Consider the following 21,159-nt stretch of genomic DNA (forward strand, 5'->3'; position numbering starts at 1 on the left):
TCCCCGGGTCCCCCCCTCAGCCCGGGGGTCTCACCCTCCTACCCCCCCCCAGTCCCGGGGGTCCCATCTCGGAGTCTCCCCCCAAATCCCGGGGGTCCCGGGGGTCTCCCCTTCCCCTCCCCCCATCCTGGGGATCCTGAGGGGTCCCGTCCCGGGGTTCCCCCCAAATCCTCCGGGTCCTGTCCCGGGGTCCCCCCCTCAGTCCCCGGAGTCCCATTCCGGGCTCTCCCCCCAAATCCCGGGGTCCCGTCCCGGGGTTCCCTCTCAGCCCGGGGGTCTCACCCTCCTCCCCCCCCCAATCCCGGGGGTCCCATCCCGGGGTCCCCCCCTCAGCCCCGGGGGTCCCATCCCGGGGGTCCCGGGGGTCTCACCCTCCTCCCCCCCACAATCCCGGGGGTCCCATCCCGGGGTCCCCCCCTCAGCCCCGGGGGTCCCATCCCGGGGGTCCCGGCGGTCTCACCCTCCTCCCCCTCCCCAATCCCGGGGGTCCCATCCCGGGGTCCCCCCCTCAGCCCCGGGGTCCCATCCCGGGGGTCTCACCCTCCTCCCCCCCCTTCCATTCCTCCTGCTTGGCCCCCGCCGGCCGCGCTCCCTTCGGCATGGCCGGGCACCGCGCTCTGCGCATGCGCTGCCACCGCCGAACCGCGCCTCTTCCGGGCCGCGCCGCCGCTTCCCATTGGTCCGCGCCGCCGCAAGCCCCGCCCACCGCCTGCGCCCCTCTGCTCCCTTTGGCGCGCGCCGGTTCGTCCCGCCCACCCCTGAGGTGATCTTGTCTCCTATTGGTCGATCGGGCAGCGCCCCGCGTCGTGCGCTGCTATTGGTTCGCCTTCCTGTCAATCACGCTGCCGCGCTGAGGCGGCGCGCCCTTCCATTGGCTCCTCCTCGCGCGGTGTCCCCGCCCCTTCGCTCCTATTGGTGGAGAGCGGCCCCGCCCCGGCACGTGAGCTCCCGCCATGCCCCGCAAGCTCCCGTTCAGCGCCAAGCGGAAAAAGCAGCAGCTCCGGGACCGGCGGGAGCGGAAACGGGGCGGTGAGGGGGGGGCTGCGAGCCCCGGGAGTGAGGGCTGGGATCCCCGGGACGGCGGGAGAAAGATCCCCGGGAATGAGGGTCGGGACTCCCGGAATATGGGCAGAGATATCCCCGGGAATGAGGGCCGGGACCCCCGGAGTATGGGCAGAGAGATCCCCGGGAGTGAGGGCCGGGACCCCCGGAATATGGGCAGAGAGATCCCCGGGAGTGAGGGCTGGGACCCCCGGAATATGGGCAGAGAGATCCCCGGGAATGAGGGCCAGGACACCCGGAACATGGGCAGAGAGATTCCCGGGAGTGAGGGCCGGGACCCCCGGAGTATGGGCAGAGAGATCCCCGGGAATGAGGGCCGGGACCCCCGGAACATGGGCAGAGAGATCCCCGGGAATGGGGAGAAAAAAGCCCTCGCGGGATGGGGATAAGAACCCCCGGGATGGTGACAGGGGCCGGGCTGGGACCCTTGGGATGGGACCTTCGGGAAGGGACCGGGCCCTCCCTGACCCCCATCCCCGGTGGCCGCAGATGCCCCGGCCGGGCCGGCCTCGGGCCCCGGCAGCCGCAGCGGGAGCCGCGAGCGAGGCGGCGATGGCCCCCCCGGAGACCCCCCCGCTGAGCCCCCGGGGCCCCCCCGGCGCCACGACCCCGGCAGGTACCGAGGGGGGGCCGGGAGGTGGGGAGGGGGCGGGAGCTGAGGGGGGATTTAGTGGGGAGGGGGGGAAAACGAGCGGATTCTGGCTGGAAATGGAATTGGGGAAGAGCCCGGAGTGGATTTAGGCTGGAATTGGGGAGGGGGGGAAACCTGGAGTGGATTTAGGCTGGAATTGGGGAGGAAACCTGGAGTGGATTTAGGCTGGAATTGGGGAGGAAACCTGGAGTGGATTTAGGCTGGAATTGGGGAGGAAACCTGGAGTGGATTTAGGCTGGAATTGGGAATGGGAGGAAACCTGGACTGGATTTAGGCTGGAATTGGGACGGGGAGGAAACCTGAACTGGATTTAGGCTGGGATTAGAAGCAAGGGAAAGCCTGACTGGATTTAGGCTGGAATCGGGAGCAGGGGAAAGCCCGGACTGGATTTGGGCTGGAGTCAGGAGCGGGGCAAAGCCCGGACTGGATTTAGGCTGGAGTCTGGGATGGGCGCAAACCTGGACCGGACTCAGCGCAGGATTTGGAGTGGGGGAAATTGGATTTTGCCTGGAACCGGGGAAAACCCGGCTTGGATTCCTGCTGGAATGCCGACCAAGGGAAAACCCGGCCTGGATCCTGGGTCTCCGTGCCCAGAGGGGAGGTCCGGCCGTGGGTGGGTGACCCCGGGGGGGTCCGGCCGTGGGTGGGTGGGTGACCCTGGGGGGGTCCGGCCCGGTGACCCCGGGGTCCCCCCAGGTTCCGGCTGCAGCTGGGGGGGCCCCGGGCCGAGGCCCTGGAGCGGCGCCGGCGCCGGGCCCAGGAGGAGCTGCTGGAGCCGCTGCCCGAGAGCGCCCTGGAGCTGGACCCCGACAGCATCTACGGCCCCGGTGAGGGGGAGCGGCCACCGGGGGCGGGGAATGGCCACTGGGAGGGGATGTGGGCACTGGGAGGGGGGAGTGGCCACTGGGAGCAGGGAATGGCCACTGGGAGCAGGGAATGGCCACTGGGAGTGGGGAATGGCCGCTGGGAACGGGAAATGGCTACTGGGAGGGGATATGGGCACTGGGAGGGGGGAATTGCCACTGGGAGGGAGAATGGCCGCTGGGAACGGGAAATGGCCACTGGGAGGGGATATGGGCACTGGGAGGGGGCAAATGGCCACTGGGAGGGAGAATGGCCGCTGGGAGGGTGGAATGGCCACTGGGAGCAGGGAATGGCCACTGGGAGGGGGAGAATGGCCACTGGGAGGGGATATGGGCACTGGGAAGGGGAATGGCCGCTGGGAGGGTGGAATGGCCACTGGGAGCAGGGAATGGCCACTGGGAGGGGGAGAATGGCCACTGGGAGGGGATATGGGCACTGGGAAGGGGAATGGCCACTGGGAGGGGGGAAACGGCCACTGGGAGGGTGGAAATAGCCACTGAGAAAGAGGAATGGCTACTGGAAGGAGGGGATGGCCACTGGGAGGAGGGAATGGCCACTCGGAGCAGGGAATGGCCCCTGGGAGGGGGAATGGCCACTGGGAGGGTGGGAATGGCCACTGGGAGCAGGGAATGGCCATTGGGAGGGTGGGAATGGCCACTGGAAGGGGATATGGCCCTAAAGATGGCCGAAGTGGCCACTGGAAGAGGCCGAGGGCCTTTGGGTCGGGTGACGGCTCCGAGGAAGGGGCTGAGTGGCCACTGGAAGGGGCTGAGTGACCACTGGAAGGGGCTGAGTGACCACTGGAAGGGCTCGAGTGACCCCAGGGAGGGACAGAACCCCTGGGGTGCCACAACCCCCCCCGGAGGGTGGCCCAGTGACCCCGAGTGACCCCGAGTGGCCCCGTGGCCACTGTCCCCAGGGCTGGACTTCCCCCGGCGGCCTCCCTGGAGCTTCGGGATGAGCCCCGAGGAGCTGCGGGCGCGGGAGGAGGCGGCGTTCGGCCACTTCCTGCGGGGCCTGGGCCAGCCCGGGGACCCCGGGGCCGGCGGGGCCAGCGGGGCCAGCGGGGCCAGCGGGGAGCTGGCCCCCTTCGAGCACAACCTGGAGGTGAGAGGGGCTGGGGGGGTCCGAGGGGGGATTTGGGGTCACTGGGGATGGGGAGGGGGGGTTTGGGGTTATTGGGGGCAGGGAGAGGGACGTGGGAGGGGTCTGAGGGGGGTTTGGGGACACTGGGGACGTGGGAGAGGGATATGGGGATGTGGGAGGGGGGTTTGGGGTCACTGGGGATGGGGAAGGGGATGTGAGAGGGGTCTGAGGGGGATTTGGGGTTATTGGGGACAGCGAGGGGGACATGGGAGGGGTTAAGGGGGGTCTGGGGTCACTGGGGATGGGGAGGGGGGGTTTGGGGTTATTGGGGGCAGGGAGAGGGACGTGGGAGGGGTCTGAGGGGGGTTTGGGGTCACTGGGGACGTGGGAGGGGTCTGAGGGGCGCGGTGTGGGGTGGGGGTGGCACAGAGGGGCTCCCCCGGCTCAGGGGTGCTGTCCCTGCTGTCCCTCTGTCCCTCTGTCCCCCTGTCCCTCTGTCCCCCTGTCCCCCTGTCCCTCTGTCCCTCTGTCCCTCTGTCCCTCTGTCCCCCTGTCCCCCTGTCCCCCTGTCCCCCTGTCCCTCTGTCCCCTCTGTCCCTCTGTCCCCCTGTCCCTCTGTCCCTCTGTCCCCCTGTCCCTCTGTCCCTCTGTCCCTCTGTCCCCTCTGTCCCCCTGTCCCTCTGTCCCTCTGTCCCCCTGTCCCTCTGTCCCTCTGTCCCTCTGTCCCCCCTGTCCCCCTGTCCCTCTGTCCCTCTGTCCCTCTGTCCCTCTGTCCCCCTGTCCCTCTGTCCCTCTGTCCCCCTGTCCCTTTGTCCCCCCCTGTCCCTCTGTCCCTCTGTCCCCCTGTCCCTCTGTCCCCCTGTCTCCCTGTCCGTGTGTCCGTCTGTCCCCAGACATGGCGGCAGCTCTGGCGGGTGCTGGACATGTCCGACATCGTGCTGCTCATCGCCGACGCCCGGCACCCGGTCAGCGCCGCGCCTGGGGGAGGGGGGGGCCCGCGGGCCCTGACCCCCCCTCGGGGCCACTGGGACCCCTCCCGGGCCCCAGGGTGGGGGTCCTTGGGTGCCATCCCCCCCTGACCCTTCCCGAGTCCCCAGGGTGGGGGTCCCCATGTGCTCACCTCCCCCTGACCCTTCCCATGGTCCCAGGGTGGGGGTCCCATCCCTGGGTGCCCCCCTGACCCTTCCCAAATCCCCAGCGTGGGGGTCCTTGGGTGCCATCCCCCCCTGACCCTTCCCAAATCCCCAGCGTGGGGGTCCTTGGGTGCCATCCCCCCCTGACCCTTCCCAAATCCCCAGGGTGGGGGTCCCATCCCTGGGTGCCCCCCTGACCCTTCCCAAGTCCCCAGGGTGGGGGTCCCTGTGTGCCCCCCAGACCCTTCCCATGGTTCCAGGGTGGGGGTCCCATCCCCAGGGTGGGGGTCCTTGGGTGCCATCCCCCCCTGACCCTTCCCAAATCCCCAGGGTGGGGGTCCCATCCCCATGTGTCCCCCTCACCCATCCCGAGTCCCCAGGGTGGGGGTCCCATCCCCAGGGTGGGGGGTCCCATCCCCGTGTGCCCCCTCACCCATCCCAAATCCCCAGGGTGGGGGGTCCCATCCCCGTGTGCCCCCCCTGACCCATCCCGAGTCCCCAGGGTGGGGGTCCCATCCCCGTGTGCCCCCCTGACCCATCCCGAGTCCCCAGGGTGGGGGTCCCTGGGGTGCCCCCTCACCCATCCCAAATCCCCAGGGTGGGGGTCCCTGGGTGCCCCCCTGACCCATCCCGAGTCCCCAGGGTGGGGGTCCCATCCCCAGGGTGGGGGTCCCATCCCCAAGGTGGGGGTCCCCGTGTGCCCCCCTCACCCATCCCCGTGTGCCCCCCTGACCCATCCCGAGTCCCCAGGGTGGGGGTCCCTGGGTGCCCCCCTGAGCCATCCCGAGTCCCCAGGGTGGGGGTCCCATCCCCGTGACCCCCTCCCCGTGCCCCCCCAGGCGCTGAGCGTGCCCCCCGCCCTGGCCGGCCACGTGACGCGGGAGTTGGGCAAGGGGCTGGTGCTGGTCCTCAACAAGGTGGACCTGACCCCGCCCGCGGTGGCCGTGGCCTGGAGCCACCTGCTGAGGGGCCGCTTCGCCCCCGCCCGCGTGGTGCCCTTCAGCTCGGCCCCCGCGCCGCCCGCGCCCCCCGAGCCGGGGTACCGCCCGCGGGGGGGTCCTGGGGGGGGTTTGGGGGTGGGCTGGGGTCCTGGGAGGGCGGCACGAGGGGGTTTTGGGGTCCTGGGGTGGGTTTGGGGTGGTACTGGGGGGGTTTGGGGTGATACTGGGGGGGGTTTGGGGTGGGTTTGGGGTCCTGGGCGGGTTTGGGGTGGTACTGGGGGGGTTTGGGGTGGGGTTTGGGGTCCTGGGGGGGGTTTGGGGGTGGGCCGGGGTCCTGGGAGGGCGGCACGAGGGGGTTTTGGGGTCCTGGGAGGGGTTTGGGGGTGGGTCGGGGGTCCTGGGAGGGCGGGCACGAGGGGGTTTTGGGGTCCTGGGGGGGGTTTGGGGTGGTACTGGGGGGGGTTTGGGGTGGCACGAGGGGGGTTTGGGGTGGGTTTTGGGGTGGTACTGGGGGGGTTTGGGGGGGCATTGGGGGGGTTGGGGTGGTACTGGTGGGTTTGGGGTGGCATTAGGGGGGTTTGGGGTGGTACTGGGGGGGTTTGGGGTGGCACTGGGGGTGTTTGGGGTGGCACTGGGGGTTTGGGGTGGGTTTTGGGTGGCATTGGGTGGGTTTGGGGTGGGTTTGGGGTGATACTGGGGGGGTTTGGGGTGGGTTTTGGGGTCCTGGGGGGTTTGGGGTGGCACTGGGGGGTTTGGGGTGGGTTTTTGGGGTGACCCTGGGGGTGTTTTTGGGGTGACCCAGGGGGGGTTTTTGGGGTGTTTTTGGGGTGACCCAGGGGGGGGTTTTTGGGGTGCTGAGTCCCCGCGTGCCCCCAGGGCTGCAGAAGAAGCCGAAGCCGCGGGGCGGGCGCTGGGGCCGGGCCGTGGGGCCGCGGCTGCTGCTCGAGGCCCTGCGAGGACATCGTGGGGGGGGCCGGTGCGTGGGGAGGGGGCTCGGGGGGCACCCAGGGGGGATCTGGGGGTGGGGAGGGGGCTCAGGGGGGTGGGGAGGGGGCTCTGGGGGCACCCAGGGGGGCTCTGAGGGTGGGGAGGGGGCTCGGGGGGCACCCAGGGGGGCGCTGGGGGTGGGGAGGGGACTCAGGGGGTTGGGGAGGGGGCTGGGGGGCACCCAGGGGGTTCTGGGGGCTCTGGGGTTGGGGAGGGGGCTCAGGGGTCACCCAGGGGGTGCCCAGGGGGCTCAGGGGTTGGGGAGGGGGCTCAGGGGTCACTCAGGGGGCACCCAGGGGGGCTCAGGGGTCACTCAGGGGGGTGGGGAGGGGGCTCAGGGGGTGGGGGGAGGGGGCTCAGGGGTCACTCAGGGATTGGGGAGGGGGCTCAGGGGGTGGGGGAGGGGTCCGTCGGTGCCCCCCTGAGCGCCCCGCGCTGGCCGCAGTGGACCTGAGCAGCTGGCGGGCGCGGCTGGAGCGGGCGGAGCGGCGGGGGGAGGGGCAGGCAGCAGCAGCAGGAGGAGGAGGAGGAGGAGGAGCCCCCGGGCGGGGCCGAGGCCGAGGAGGAGGAAGATGAGGAGGATGAGGAGGGGGGCCGCGGGCGCCCCCCCCCGGCAGTGGCAGCGCTACCGGCACGGCGTGCTCACCCTGGGCTGCGTCGGTGAGGGGGCGCGGGGGCGGGGCGGGAGGGGGCGGGGCTTCCTTAGGGTGGGGCCAGCGGGGGTGGGGCCTCCTTGGGGTGGGGCTTCACACCAAGGTGGGGGCTGATAAGGGGCGTGGCCAGGTGGGGGAAGGAGGTGGGGCCTGTTCTGGGTGGGCGTGGCTTGGTGTGGGTGTGTCCTGGTGGGTGTGGCCCATCCAGAGTGGGCGTGGTTCGGTGTGGGTGTGTCCTGGTGGGTGTGGCCTACCCCCAAGTGGGCGTGGCTTGGTGTGGGTGTGTCCCCAGGTGGGCGTGGCCTATCAAAGGTGGGTGTGGCTTGGTGTGGGCATGGCCTATCCCGGGTGGGTGTGGCTTAGGGTGGGTGTGGCTTGGGGTGGGTGTGTCCTGGGGTGGGTGTGGCCTATTCCCAGTGGGTGTGACTAGGTGTGGGGTGTGTCCTGGGTGGGCGTGGCCCACTGTGGGTGTGTCCCAGGTGGGTGTGGCCCTATCCCCGGTGGCCATGTCTCACCGTGGGTGTGTCCCAGGTGGGCGTGGCCTACCCTGGGTGGGCGTGGTTTAGTGTGGGTGTGTCCCAGGTGGGTGTGGCTTGGTGTGGCTGTGGCCCATCCAGAGTGGGTGTGTGCTGGGTGGGCGTGGCCTATTCCAAGTGGGCGTGGTTTGCTGTGGGTGTGTCCCAGGTGGGTGTGGCCTATCCCTGGTGGCCATGTCTCACTGTGGGTGTGTCCCGGGTGGGCGTGGCTTGGTGTGGGTGCGGCCCATCCAGAGTGGGCGTGGCTTGTTTGGGGTGTGTCCTGGGTGGGCGTGGCCCACTGTGGGTGTGACCCCGGGGTGGGTGTGGCCTATCCCCGGTGGGCGTGGCTCGCCGTGGGCGTAGCTTGGTGTGGGGTGTGCCCAGGTGGGCGTGGCTTATCCCTGGTGGGCGTGGCTTAGTGCTGGATCTGTCCCCGGTGGGCGTGGCCCCAGCCAGAGTGGGGCGTGGTTTAGTGTGGGTGTGTCCGGGTGGGCGTTGTCCCGGGTGGGTGTGGCCTATCCCCGGTGGGCGTGGCTCGCCGTGGGCGTGTCCCGTGTGGGCGTGGCCTATCCCAGGTGGGTGTGGCCCTATCCCCGGTGGGCGTGGCTCGCCGTGGGCGTGTCCCCGTGTGGGCGTGGCCTATCCCAGGTGGGTGTGGCCTATCCCCGGTGGGCGTGGCTCGCCGTGGGCGTGTCCCGGGTGGGCGTGGCCTATCCCAGGTGGGTGTGGCCTATCCCCGGTGGGCGTGGCTCGGCCGTGGGCGTGTCCCGGGTGGGCGTGGCCTATCCCCGGTGGGGCCTGGCTCGCCGTGGGCGTGTCCCGTGTGGGCGTGGCCTATCCCAGGTGGGTGTGGCCTATCCCCGGTGGGCGTGGCTCGCTGTGGGCGTGTCCCGGGTGGGCGTGGCCTATCCCCAGGTGGGTGTGGCCTATCCCCGGTGGGCGTGGCTCGCCGTGGGCGTGCCCCGGGTGGGCGCGGCCTCACCGCGGTGTTGCCCCGCCCCCCCAGGGCTGCCGAACGCGGGGAAGTCGTCGGTGCTGAACGCGCTGCTGGGCCGCCCCGCGGTGGGCGTGTCCCGCGCCCCCGGCCGCACCCGCTACTTCCAGACGCATTTCCTGGCGCGCTCCGTGCGCCTCTGCGACTGCCCCGGCCTCGTCTTCCCGTCCCGCGCGCCGCCCGAGCTCCAGGTGAGAGCCACACCTGGGCACCTGGGAGCCGCAGGGGGCACCTGGGAGCCACACCTGGGTACCTGGGAGCCACACCTGGGTACCTGAGAGCCACACCTGGGTACCTGGGAGCCGCAGGGGGCACCTGGGAGCCACACCTGGGTGCTTGGGAGCCACACCTGGGTACCTGAGAGCGCACACCTGGGTACCTGGGAGCCGCAGGGGGCACCTGGGAGCCACACCTGGGCAGCTGGGAGCCACATCTGGGTACCTGGGAGCCGCAGGGGGCAGCTGGGAGCCACACCTGGGCAGCTGGGAGCCACACCTGGGTGCCTGGGAGCCGCAGGGGGCAGCTGGGAGCCACACCTGGGTACCTGAGAGCCACACCTGGGTACCTGGGAGCCACACCTGGGTGCCTGGGAGCCGCAGGGGGCACCTGGGAGCCACACCTGGGTACCTGGGAGCCACACCTGGGTACCTGAGAGCCACACCTGGGTGCTTGGGAGCCACACCTGGGCACCTGGGAGCCGCAGGGGGCACCTGGGAGCCACACCTGGGTACCTGGGAGCCACACCTGGGTACCTGAGAGCCACACCTGGGTACCTGAGAGCCATACCTGGACGCCTGGGAGCCACAGGGGCACCTGGGAGCCACACCTGGGTGCTTGGGAGCCACATCTGGGCGCCTGGGAGCCACACCTGGGCACCTGAGAGCCACACCTGGGCACCTGAGAGCCACATCTGGGTACCTGGGAGCCCCAGTGGGCACCTGGGAGCCCCAGGGGTACCTGAGAGAGCCCCAGGGGTACCTGAGAGCCACACCCAGCCTCAGAGCTATGGGTCCTGGCAGGGCTGTACCCCACCCCATTTCCCCCTCTCCCAGGTCCTGGCAGGGCTGTACCTGACCCCGTTTCTCTCTCTCCCAGGTCCTGCAGGGCTGTACCCCATCTCATTTCTCTCCCATTTCTCCCCCCAGGTCCTGGCAGGGGTGTACCTGACCCCGTTTCTCTCTCTCCCAGGTCCTGGCAGGGCTGTACCCCATCTCATTTATCCCCCATTTCTCCCGCCAGGTCCTGGCAGGGCTGTACCCCATCTCATTTCTCTCCCATTTCTCCCCCCAGGTCCTGGCAGGGCTGTACCTGACCCCGTTTCTCTCTCTCCAGGTCCTGGCAGGGCTGTACCTGACCCCGTTTCCCCCCCATTTCTCCCCCCAGGTCCTGGCAGGGCTGTACCTGACCCCATTTCCCCCTCTCCCAGGTCCTGGCAGGGCTGTACCTGACCCCATTTCTCTCTCTCCCAGGTCCTGGCAGGGCTGTACCTGACCCCATTTCTCTCTCTCCCAGGTCCTGGCAGGGCTGTACCTGACCCCATTTCCCCCTCTCCCAGGTCCTGGCAGGGCTGTACCTGACCCCATTTCTCTCTCTCCCAGGTCCTGGCAGGGCTGTACCCCATCTCATTTCTCCCCCATTTCTCCCCCAGGTCCTGGCAGGGCTGTACCCCATCTCATTTCTCTCCCATTTCTCCCCCCAGGTCCTGGCAGGGGTGTACCTGACCCCGTTTCTCTCTCTCCCAGGTCCTGGCAGGGCTGTACCCCATCTCATTTCTCCCCCGTTTCTCTCTCTCCCAGGTCCTGGCAGGGCTGTACCCCATCTCATTTCTCCCCCATTTCTCTCCCCGCAGGTCCTGGCAGGGGTGTACCCCATCGCCCAGCTGCAGGACCCCTACTCTGCCGTGGGCTTCCTGGGCTCGCGCCTGGCCCTGCCCCCGCTGCTGCAGCTGCGGCCCCCCGAGCGGCCCCGGCTGGACGGCCTGGGAGCTCTGCGAAGGTGGGCACCCCAAATCCATCCCAAAAAAACGCCTTTTGGGGCCTTTTGGGGCCTTTTCGGGGGCTTTGGGGCCTTTTCGGGGCCTTTGGGGCTTTTGGGGTCTTTGGGGCCTTTGGGGCTTTTGGGGGCTTTGGGGCCTCTTTGGGGCCTTTTGGGCCTTTGGGGCCTTTTTGGGGCCTTTTTGGCCTTTTTGGGCCTTTTCGGGGCCTTTTCGGGGCCTTTGTGGGGCCTCTTTGGGGCCTTTTTGGGGCTTTTAGGGCCTTTTGGGGGTCTTTTTTGGGGCCCTTCCTGGGGCCTTTTTGGGGTCTTTGGGGCCTTTGGGGCCTTTTTGGGGCCTTTGGGCCCTTTTTGGGGTCTTTGGGGCCTTTTCGAGGCCTTTTTGGGGCCTTTTTGGGGCCTTTAGGGGCCTCTTTGGAGCCTTTTCTGGGCCTTCGGGGCCTTTTGGGGCCTTTCAGGTCTTTTTGGGGGCCTTTTTGGGGGCTTTTGGGGCCTTTTTAGGCCTTTTTGGGGCCTTTTCGGGGCCTCTTTGGGCCTTTTCGGGGCCTTTCTTTTCGGGGCTGTTTAGGGGGGGGTTTGGGGGCTGTTCAGGGGGATTTTGGGGGTGTTCAGGGCGATTTTGGGGGTGTTCAGAGCGATTTTGGGGCTGTTCAGGGCGATTTTGGGGGTGTTCAGAGCGATTTTGGGGGTGTTCAGGGGGGATTTTGGGGCTGTTCAGGGCGATTTTGGGGGTTGTTCAGAGCGATTTTGGGGGTGTTCAGGGGGATTTTGGGGCTGTTCAGGGCGATTTTGGGGGTGTTCAGGGCGATTTTGGGGGTGTTCAGAGCGATTTTGGGGGTGTTCAGGGGGATTTTGGGGCTGTTCAGGGCGATTTTGGGGGTGTTCAGAGTGATTTTGGGGGTGTTCAGGGGGATTTTGGGGCTGTTCAGGGCGATTTTGGGGGTGTTCAGAGCGATTTTGGGGCTGTTCAGGGCGATTTTGGGGGTGTTCAGAGCGATTTTGGGGGTGTTCAGGGGGATTTTGGGGCTGTTCAGGGCGATTTTGGGGGTGTTCAGGGCGATTTTGGGGGTGTTCAGAGCGATTTTGGGGGTGTTCAGGGGGATTTTGGGGCTGTTCAGGGCGATTTTGGGGGTGTTCAGAGTGATTTTGGGGGTGTTCAGGGGGATTTTGGGGGTGTTCAGGGCGATTTTGGGCTGTTCAGGGGATTTTGGGGCTGTTCAGGGCGATTTTGGGGGTGTTCAGAGCGATTTTGGGGCCGTTCAGGGCGGTTTTGGCACATTTGGGGTGGCGGGGCACATTCCCGGGGTTCCTTTCCGGCCTCCTGGCCCATTTTTGGGGCGATTCACGGCGATTTTGGGGCTGCCTCGGGGCCGTTTCCGGGGCTGCCCCCACTGGGGGGGGGATTTTTTTCGGGCCGTTCCCGAGATTTCCCCAAGGCTGAAATCCCTTCGGTCCCCGCCCGTTTCTCCCGGAATTTTGGGGCATTTTGGGGGGTTTTTCCTCGCCCCCCACCAGCCTGGGCAGAGAAGAGGGGCTACAAGACGGCGCGGGCGGCTCGCAACGACGTGGCCAGGGCGGCCAACGGGATCCTGCGGCTGGCGGCCGAGGGGCGGCTGCGCCTCTGCATGACCCCCCCCGGCTACAGCGCCCACAAAGGTACCCAGAAACCCCCCAAAAAAAACCCACAAAAAAAAACCAAAAAAAAAACCCCGAAAAAAAACCTTAAAAAACAAAAAAAATACGAAAAAAAAAACCCAAAACCAAAAAAAAAACCACAAAAACCCCCAAAAAAACCTCAAAAAACCACTGAAAAAAGCCCCCCCAAAAAAACCCCAAACCCCCCAAAAAAATCTAAAATCCCCCAAAAAATCCCAAAAAAACCCCCCAAAAAAACCAAAACCCCCCCCAAAAAAACCAAAAACCCCCCCAAAAAAACAAAAGAAACAAAAAAAAAACCCCAAAGAACCAAAAAAAAAACCAACAAAGAAATCCCCAAAAAAACCCCCAAAAAACTCCCTAAAAAACCCCCAAAGAAACCCAAAAAAAACCCCAAAAAACCTAAAAATCCCCAAAAAAAACCCCCAAAAACCCTCAACCCCCCCCTAAAAAAAAACCCAAAACCCCCCCCAAAACAACCCCAAAAAAGCCCCCCAAAACCCCCAAAAAAACCCCAAAAACCCCCCAAAGCAACCCCCAAAAAAAACCCCAAAAAACCCCCAAAAAATCCCCAAAAAAACCCCCAACCCCCCCCAAAAAAACCAAAAATCCCCCAAAACGATGCCAAAAAAGCCCCCAAAAAACCCCAAAAAATCCCAAAAACTCCCAAAAGCCCCCAAAAACCCCAACCCCCCCGATTTGGGCTCCTTTGGGGGATTTGGGCGAGTTCCGGGGCGTTTTTGGGGCACCCTGGGAGCTGCCGGGTTTGTCCTGGGGGAGCTTTTGGGGCTTTTTTGGGGTCTGGCTCCATCCTGGGGGGAATTTTGGGGGGTCCTGGGTCTGTTTCGGGGGGGGGGTTGGGGGTTTTGGGGTCATTTCTGGGGGTTTGGGGTCATTTCTGGGGGTTTTAGGTCATTTCTTTGGGTGTTTTTGGGTCATTTCTGGGGGGTTTTGGGTCATTCCTTTGGGGCTTTCTGGGTCATTTTTTTGGAGGTTTCTGGGTTATTTCTGGGGGTTTTGGGGTCATTTTTGGGCGTTTTAGGTCATTTCTTTGGGTGCTTCTGGGTCATTTCTGGGGGTTTTGGGTCATTTCGGGGGGGTTTTGGGTCATTTTTTTGGGGCTTTCTGGGTCATTTCTGGGGGTTTTAGGTCATTTCTGGGGGGTTTTAGGTAATTTCTGGGAGGGTTTTCTGGGTCATTTTTTTGGGAGTTTGGGGTCATTTCTGGGGGGCTTTAGGTCATTTCTGGGGAGTTTTGGGTCATTTCTTGGAGGGTTTCTGGGTCATTTCCGGGGGTTTTGGGTCATTTCTGGGGGGTTTTGGGTAATTTCTGGGGGTTTTGGGTCATTTCGGGGGGGTTTTGGGTCATTTCTGGGGGTTTTAGGTCATTTCTTTGGGTGTTTCTGGGTCATTTCTGGGGGGTTTTGGGTCATTTCTGGGGGGTTTCAGGTCACTCCTTGGGGTCTGCCCCCCCCTGTCCCGGGGGTGCCCCCCACCCGCTGACCCCTCCCCACATCCCCTCCCCTCCCCTCCCCCCAGAGCAGTGGGAGCAGCACCCCGAGACCGCGGCCATGGCGGCGCTGACGGGGGGAGGGGCGGCCCCCCCCGGCCCCCCCCGGGGACGGCTCCAGCTCCGAGGAGGAGGAAGAGGAGGAGGAAGAGGAGGAGGGGGAGGGGTCAGACCAGGCCACGCCCCCTCCCAGCCCCGCCCCCAACCCCTTCGCCTTGCTGGGGGAGGGCGAGTGCTAAGCCCCGCCCCCCTGCGGGGGGAGCGGCCAATGGGAGCGCCGGGATTGTCGCGCGACCATATATGGAATAAAGGCAGGTTTATTTCCGCAGAGCTGATTGGGCCGAGGGCGGCGGCCAATCACGGCGCGGCGCCTGGGGGAGTGATGTCATTGTGAGGCCACGCCCCCTTTTCGGTAGCCACGCCCTCATTTCCTTATTTGGGTGTGGCCACACCCGCCAACCTCATTTGCATTTTAGCCACACCCATTCCACCTTCTTTAAAATTTGCGCTGCCCCTTTAAAGCCCCGCCCACATCTCCTTATTTGGGTCTGGCCCCCTTTAAAGCCCCGCCCACATCTCCTTATTTGGGTGTGGCCCCTCCCAACCCCTTTAAGCCCCTCCCACATCTCCTTATTTGGGGTTGGCCATGCCCACCCCCTTTAGAGCCCCGCCCACATCTCCTTATTTGGGTCTGGTCCCTTTAAATCTCCACCCACATCTCCTTATTTGGGTCTGGCCCCTCCCATCCCCTTTAAGCCCCTCCCACATCTCCTTATTTGGGTTTGGCCCCATCCCATCCCATTTTAAGCCCCGCCCACATCTCCTTATTTGGGTTCGGCCCCACCCATTCCCTTTAAGCCCCGCCCATCGCTGACCTGTGGGCGTGTCCTGGCGGGGTGGGGCGTGGCTCAGCTGGGCGTGGCTCCGTTGGGCGTGGCTCCGTTGGGCGTGGCTCGGGTGGGCGTGGCTCAGCTGGGCGTGGCTCCGTTGGGCACAGGTAGCGCCGGCGGCGGCCGCAGCGGAGGCAGCGAAGGACGAGGCGGGGCTGGCCACGCCCTGGGGCGGGGCAGGGGGCGGGGTCAGGCTCGGACACGCCCAAAACGCGCCCCAAAATGACCCCAAAGTGCCCCAAAAACCCTCGAGATCCACGCCCTAAAACCCCCTTGGAATCCCCCAAAAACCCTCCCAAAATCCCCCAAAAATCCACCAAAATTCCCCAAAAACCCCCCCAAAACCACACCAAATTCCTCCAAATTTCCCCCAAATCCCCCCAAATTTCCCCCAAAATCCCAAATTTCCCCAAAACCCCAAATCCCCCCCAATTCCCCTCAAAACCCCAAACCTCCCCAAGACCCCAAATCCTCCCAAATTTCCCCAAAATTCCAAATCCTCCCCGATTCCCCCCAAAACCCCAACCCCCCCCTGAAACCCCAAATCCCCAAAATCCCCCCGAATTACCCCTAAAACCCCAAATCCCCCCAAAACCCCCCCAACCCCCCCAAAACCCCAAACCCCCCCAAATCCTCCCAAAACCCCAAACCCCCCAAATCCCCCCGATTCCCCCCAAAACTCCCCAAACCCCGAATTCCCCCAAACCCCCCCCAAACCCCAAATGCCCTCAGATTCCACCCAAAACCCCAAACCCCCCCAAATCCCCCCAAACCCCCAAATACCCCCCAAAACCCCAAATCCCCCCCAAATCCCCCCAAACCCCCAAATCCCCCCAAATCCCCCCCAAAACTCCAAACCCCCCCAAAACCCCAAATCCCCCCAATTCCCCCCAAAACCCCAAACCCCCCCAAAACCCCAAATCCCCCCAAATCCCCCCCAAAACCCCAAATTGCCCCAAACCCCCCCAAAACTCCAAACCCCCCCAAAACCCCAAATCCCCCCAATTCCCCCCAAAACCCCAAATCCCCCCAAATCCCCAAATCCCCCCAAATCCCCCCCAAAACCCCAAACCCCCCCAAATCCCCAAATCCCCCCAAATCCCCCCCAAAACCCCAAACCCCCCCAAAACCCCAAAACCCCAAATCCCCCCAAATCCCCCCCAAAACCCCAAACCCCCCCCAAAACCCCAAATCCCCCCAAATCCCCCCCAAAACCCCAAATTGCCCCAAACCCCCCCAAACACCCAAATCCCCCCAAATCCCCAAATCCCCCCCAAATCCCCCCCAAAACCCCAAATCCCCCCAAATCACCCCCCAAAACCCCAAACCCCCCCAAAACCCCAAATCCCCCCGATTCCCCCCAAAACCCCAAACCCCCCCAAAACCCCAAATCCCACTGATTCCCCCCAAAACCCCAAATTGCCCCAAATCCCCCCAAACACCCAAATCCCCCCCAAATCCCCCCCAAAACCCCAAACCCCCCCAAAACCCCAAATCCCCCCGATTCCCCCCAAAACCCCAAACCCCCCCGATTCCCCCCAAAACCCCAAATTGCCCCAAACCCCCAAATCCCCCCAAACCCCCCCAGACCCCCCCCAAACCCCCCCAGACCCCCCCGGACCCCACCCCTGAGGCGGAGGCCGCCCCCCAGCCCGGGCGCCAGGAGGGAGCAGCAGCGGCGGCAGAGGCGGCGTTTGACCGAGGGGGTCCTGGGGAGGGGCAGAAAGGGGCTCGGACCCCGAAATCGCCCCCCAAGCACCCAACCCACAAATCACCCACAAATCACCCCCTAATCACCCCAAATCACCCCAAAATCACCACAAATCACCCCAAAATCATCCCCCAATCACCCCAAAATCACCCCCAATCACCCCCAAAATCATCCCCAATCACCCCAAAATCACCACAAATCACCCCAAAATCACCCCCAATCACCCCAAAATCGCCCCCAGTCACCCCAAAATCGCCCCCAATCCCCCCCAGATCCCCCGGAACCGCTCAAAGCCCCCCCGAAAGCCTTCGAGTTCCCACAGAATCGCCCCCAAAAGCCTTCGAAGTCACCACTAAATCCCCCCAAAACCCCACAAAATCCCCCCAAAACCCCACAAAATCCCCCCCTAAACCCCACAAAATCCCCCCTAAACCCCACAAAATCCCCCAAAACCCCCCAAAATCCCCCCAAGACCCCACGAAATCCCTGCAAAACCCCCACAAAATCGCCCAAAACGCCCCAAACTTCCCCCTAGACCTCCCCAAACCCCCAAAAACCCTTCCAAATCCCCCAAAACCCCACAAAATCCCCCCTAAATCCCCCCCAACCCCACAAACTTCCCCCTAGACCTCCCCAAACTCCAACCCTTCCAAGTTTCCCCAAAACCCCACAAAATTCCCCCAAAACCCCACAAAATCCCCCAAGACCCCACAAAATCCCCCAAAAACCCCCAAACCCCACAAACTTCCCCCTAGACCTCCCCAAACCCCCTCAAACCCTTCCAAATCTCCCCAAATCCCCCCAAAACCCCCCTTCCCCCCCCCCCAAACTTCCCCCTAAACCTCTCCAAACCCCCCCAAACCTCTCCAAATCCCCCCAAAACCCCACAAAATCCCCCCAAACCCCACAAACTTCCCCCTAGACCTCCCCAAACCCCCTCAAACCCTTCCAAATCTCCCCAAATCCCCCCAAAACCCCCCTTCCCCCCCCCCCAAACTTCCCCCTAAACCTCTCCAAACCCCCCCAAACCTCTCCAAATCCCCCAAAACCCCACAAAATCCCCCCAAACCCCACAAACTTCCCCCCTAGACCTCCCCAAACCCCCCAAAACCCTTCCAAATCCCCCCAAAACCCCCCTTCCCCCCCAAACTTCCCCCTAAACCTCTCCAAACCCCCCCAAAACCCCACAAAATCCCCCCCAACCTCCCCCAGAAAATCCCCCCAAATCCCCTCCCCCACCCCCCCCAAACCCCCTAACCCCCCTCCCCCACAACACCCCCCCTCCCCCTCGCCTTCCCCCCCCCCTCCCCCCCCCATGGCCCCCAATTGCCCAAATCCGCCCGAATTGGCCCCAAAAGCACATCCTGAGCACGAGCCGCCGCGCCGCCGCTCTCTGCGTGCTGAGGTAGAACCGGGCCAGGCCGGGGCTCCGCGGCACCGCCCAATGCGCGGCCTGGGCGGGGGGGGACGGACGGGGACACAGCGGCTTTAGGGGGGTGCAGACCCCTCCCCAAATTCCCCCCCGACCCCAAAGACACCCCCCCCAACACCCCTCAGGAGCTCTCAGAACCCCCCAAAGCCTCCTCAGGACCCCACGGGCCCTCCCCGAGAACCGGAACCCCCCCCTCGGGTCCCCCCCCCCCCACCCCAAATTCCGTCGCTCCCCTCAGGCCCCCCTCACCTGGAACAGGAAGTTCAGCCGCTGCAGCGCCTCACGGTCCCTCACGGGCGCCGCCATCTTGGGTTTGGCTCCGCCCCTTTTCGTGGGCGCGGCCGGCGGTTCTGATTGGACGGCGCCTCCAAGGGAGGCGCGTCACTTCCGGTGGCGGGAAGCGCGGTGAGGGGGAGGGGGGGCGGGGCCTCCTCTGGGGACGATTTTGGGGATCCCCCCCCCCCCAATTTTAGGGACTCCTTTTTGGGATCTCCTTTGGGAACCCCCCCCACACTCTTTAGGGACCCCTTTGGGGACCCCGTTTATGTCCCGGCCCCACTTTGGGACTCCCTGTGAGGGACCCTCGCAGTGGCCGTGGGTCCGTCCCTGGCCCTGTGTCCATCCCTGTGTCCATCCTTGTGTCCGTCCCTGTGTCCGTCCCTGTGTCCATCCCTGTGTCCGTCCCTGTGTCCGTCCCTGTGTCCGTTCCTGTGTCCATCCTTGTGTCCGTCCCTGTGTCCGTCCCTGGCCCTGTGTCCATCCCTGGCCCTTTGTCCATCCCTGTGTCCATCCCTGTGTCCATCCCTGGCCCTGTGTCCATCCCTGTGTCCATCCCAGTGTCCGTCCCTGTCCCTGTGTCCATCCCTATCCCTGTGTCCCCTCCTGTCCATCCCTGTGTCCGTCCCTGGCCCTGTGTCCATCCCTGGCCCTGTGTCCATCCCTGTGTCCATCCCTGTGTCCATCCCTGGCCCTGTGTGCCCCCTGTGTCCGTCCCTGTGTCCGTCCCTGTCCCTTTGTCCTCCTGTGTCCGTCCGTGTCCGTCCCTGGCCCTCCTGTGTCCATTCCTGTCCCTGTGTCCGTCCCTGTCCCTGTGTCCATCCTGTGTCCCCCCGTGTCCATCCCCGTGTCCATCCCTGTGTCCATCCCCGTGTCCATCCCTGTGTCCATCCCTGTGTCCACCCCTGTCCCCTGTGTCCACCCGTCCCTGTGTCCATCCCTGGCCCCGTGTCCCTCTGTCCGTCCCGTGTCCCCCCCTGTGTCCCTCTGTCCGTCCCTGGCCCTGTGTCCGTCCCTGTGTCCATCCCTGGCCCCGTGTCCCTGTGTCCGTCCCGTGTCCCCCCCTGTGTCCCTCTGTCCGTCCCTGGCCCTGTGTCCGTCCCTGTGTCCATCCCTGGCCCCGTGTCCCTCTGTCCGTCCCGTGTCCCTCCGTGTGTCCCCACCCCCGAATTCCCGCATCCCTCCGTGGCCCCGTGCCCGTGTCCCTCCGTGTCCCTTCTGTCCCTCCGTGTCCCTCCGTGTGTCCGTCCCGTGTCACCACATCCCGCTGTCCACCCGTGTGTCCACCCGTCTGTCCCTTCCTGTCCCTTCTGTCCACCCGTGTGTCCGTCCCGTGTCCCTCCGTGTGTCCACTCCGTGTCACCACATCCCGCTGTCCACCCGTGTGTCCCTCCCTGTCCCTTCTGTCCCTCCGTGTGTCCCTCCGTGTGTCCGTCCCGTGTCCCTCCCTGTCCCTTCTGTCCACCCGTGTGTCCGTCCCGTGTCCCTCGGGTGTCCCCACGGCCCCTCCGTGTCCCCACCTCCACCCCGACATTCCAGTGTCCCTCCGTGTCCCTCCCGTGTCTGTCCCGTGTCTGTCCCGTGTCCCTTCTGTCCCTCCGTGTCCCTCCCCACCCCGACATTCCAATGTCCCTCCGTGTCCCTCCCGTGTCTGTCCCCGTGTCCCTTCTGTCCCTCCGTGTCCCCTGACCCCCACCCCCGACATTCCAATGTCCCTCCGTGTCCCCGTGTTTGTGTTGTTCCCGTCCCCACGCCCCTCTGTGACCCCACCTCCCTCCCTCACCCCACCCCGACATTCCAGTGTCCCTCCGTGTCTGTTCCGTGTCTGTCCCGTGTCTGTCCCGTGTCCCTCCGTGTCCCTCCGTGTCCCTCCGTGTCCCTGACCCCACCCCCGACATTCCGATGTCCCTCCGTGTCCCTCCCGTGTCCCCGTGTTTGTGTTTTTCCCGTCCCCACGCCCCCTCCCCGCCCCTTCCGCGCCCCTTCCCGCCCCCTCTGTCCCCACCTCTGTCCCTCTCCGTCCCTCTGTCCCACCTCCATCCCCACCTCCATCCCCTCTCCGCCCACCTCTGTCCCACCTCCGTCCCTCTCCGTCCCCACCTCCATCCCCACCTCCGTCCCCTCTCCGCCCCCTCTCCATCCCGGCTCTGTCCCCACCTCCGTCCCTCTGTCCCACCTCCATCCCCACCTCTGTCCCACTTCCAACCCCACCTCCGCCCCCTCTCCGTCCCTTCTGTCCCCACCTCTGTCCCACCTCCATCCCCCACCTCCGTCCCACTTCCAACCCCACCTCCATCCCCTCTCCGCCCCTCTCCGCCCCTCTCCATCCCCACCTCCGTCCCCTCTGTCCCCACCTCCGTCCCGGCTCCGTCCCGCTCCGTCCCGGCTCTGTCCCACCTCCATCCCCACCTCCATCCCCTCTCCGTCCCCCCTCTATCCCCTCTCCGCCCCCTCTCCGTCCCTTCTGTCCCCACCTCCGTCCCCACCTCTGTCCCACTTCCAACCCCACCTCCGCCCCCTCTCCGTCCCACCTCTGTCCCCACCTTTCTCCCACCTCCGCCCCTCTCCGCCCCTCTCCATCCCCACCTCTGTCCCCACCTCCGTCCCGGCTCCGTCCCGGCTCTGTCCCACCTCCATCCCCACTTCTCTGTCCCACCTCCGTCCCCTCTTTCCCACCTCTATCCCACCTCTGTCCCCACCTTTCTCCCACCTCCGCCCCTCTCCGCCCCTCTCCATCCCCACCTCCGTCCCCTCTGTCCTCACCTCCGTCCCGGCTCCGTCCCCACCTTTCTCCCACCTCCAT

General features: G+C 65.5%; 2 protein-coding genes across 3 annotated transcripts; one reads left to right on the forward strand and one right to left on the reverse strand.

The window, feature by feature from the left end:
* Window positions 1-943: 943 nt before the first annotated feature.
* Window positions 944-14,286, forward strand: LOC138101934 (guanine nucleotide-binding protein-like 1). Its single transcript, XM_068999683.1, is given in 17 exon segments — window positions 944-1,029; window positions 1,552-1,678; window positions 2,411-2,541; window positions 3,498-3,685; window positions 4,558-4,629; window positions 5,637-5,812; window positions 6,598-6,688; window positions 6,690-6,714; window positions 7,171-7,228; window positions 7,230-7,325; window positions 7,327-7,385; window positions 8,903-9,081; window positions 10,740-10,841; window positions 10,843-10,885; window positions 12,398-12,538; window positions 14,077-14,134; window positions 14,136-14,286. Coding segments are annotated over 17 exon segments (1,773 nt in total). The 5' UTR covers window positions 944-953.
* LOC138101933 (ribonuclease P protein subunit p21-like) lies at window positions 14,283-20,749 on the reverse strand. Of its 2 annotated transcripts, XM_068999681.1 has the most exons (6): window positions 20,711-20,749; window positions 18,330-18,464; window positions 18,010-18,101; window positions 16,564-16,646; window positions 14,923-15,103; window positions 14,283-14,418 (listed from the first exon to the last, which is right to left on the reverse strand). In XM_068999681.1, exons 2-6 carry the CDS (start codon window positions 18,384-18,386, stop codon window positions 14,283-14,285), a joined length of 549 nt encoding a protein of 182 aa, XP_068855782.1. In that variant the 5' UTR covers window positions 18,387-18,464; window positions 20,711-20,749. The 2 variants fall into 2 exon arrangements, with proteins under 2 accessions (XP_068855782.1, XP_068855783.1); XM_068999682.1 differs by lacking the exon at window positions 20,711-20,749 and having other exon boundaries at window positions 18,330-18,487.
* Window positions 20,750-21,159: the final 410 nt, after the last annotated feature.

This window comes from Aphelocoma coerulescens, unplaced genomic scaffold (genome assembly GCF_041296385.1).
Source record: "Aphelocoma coerulescens isolate FSJ_1873_10779 unplaced genomic scaffold, UR_Acoe_1.0 HiC_scaffold_562, whole genome shotgun sequence".
Classification (NCBI taxonomy): domain Eukaryota; kingdom Metazoa; phylum Chordata; class Aves; order Passeriformes; family Corvidae; genus Aphelocoma; species Aphelocoma coerulescens.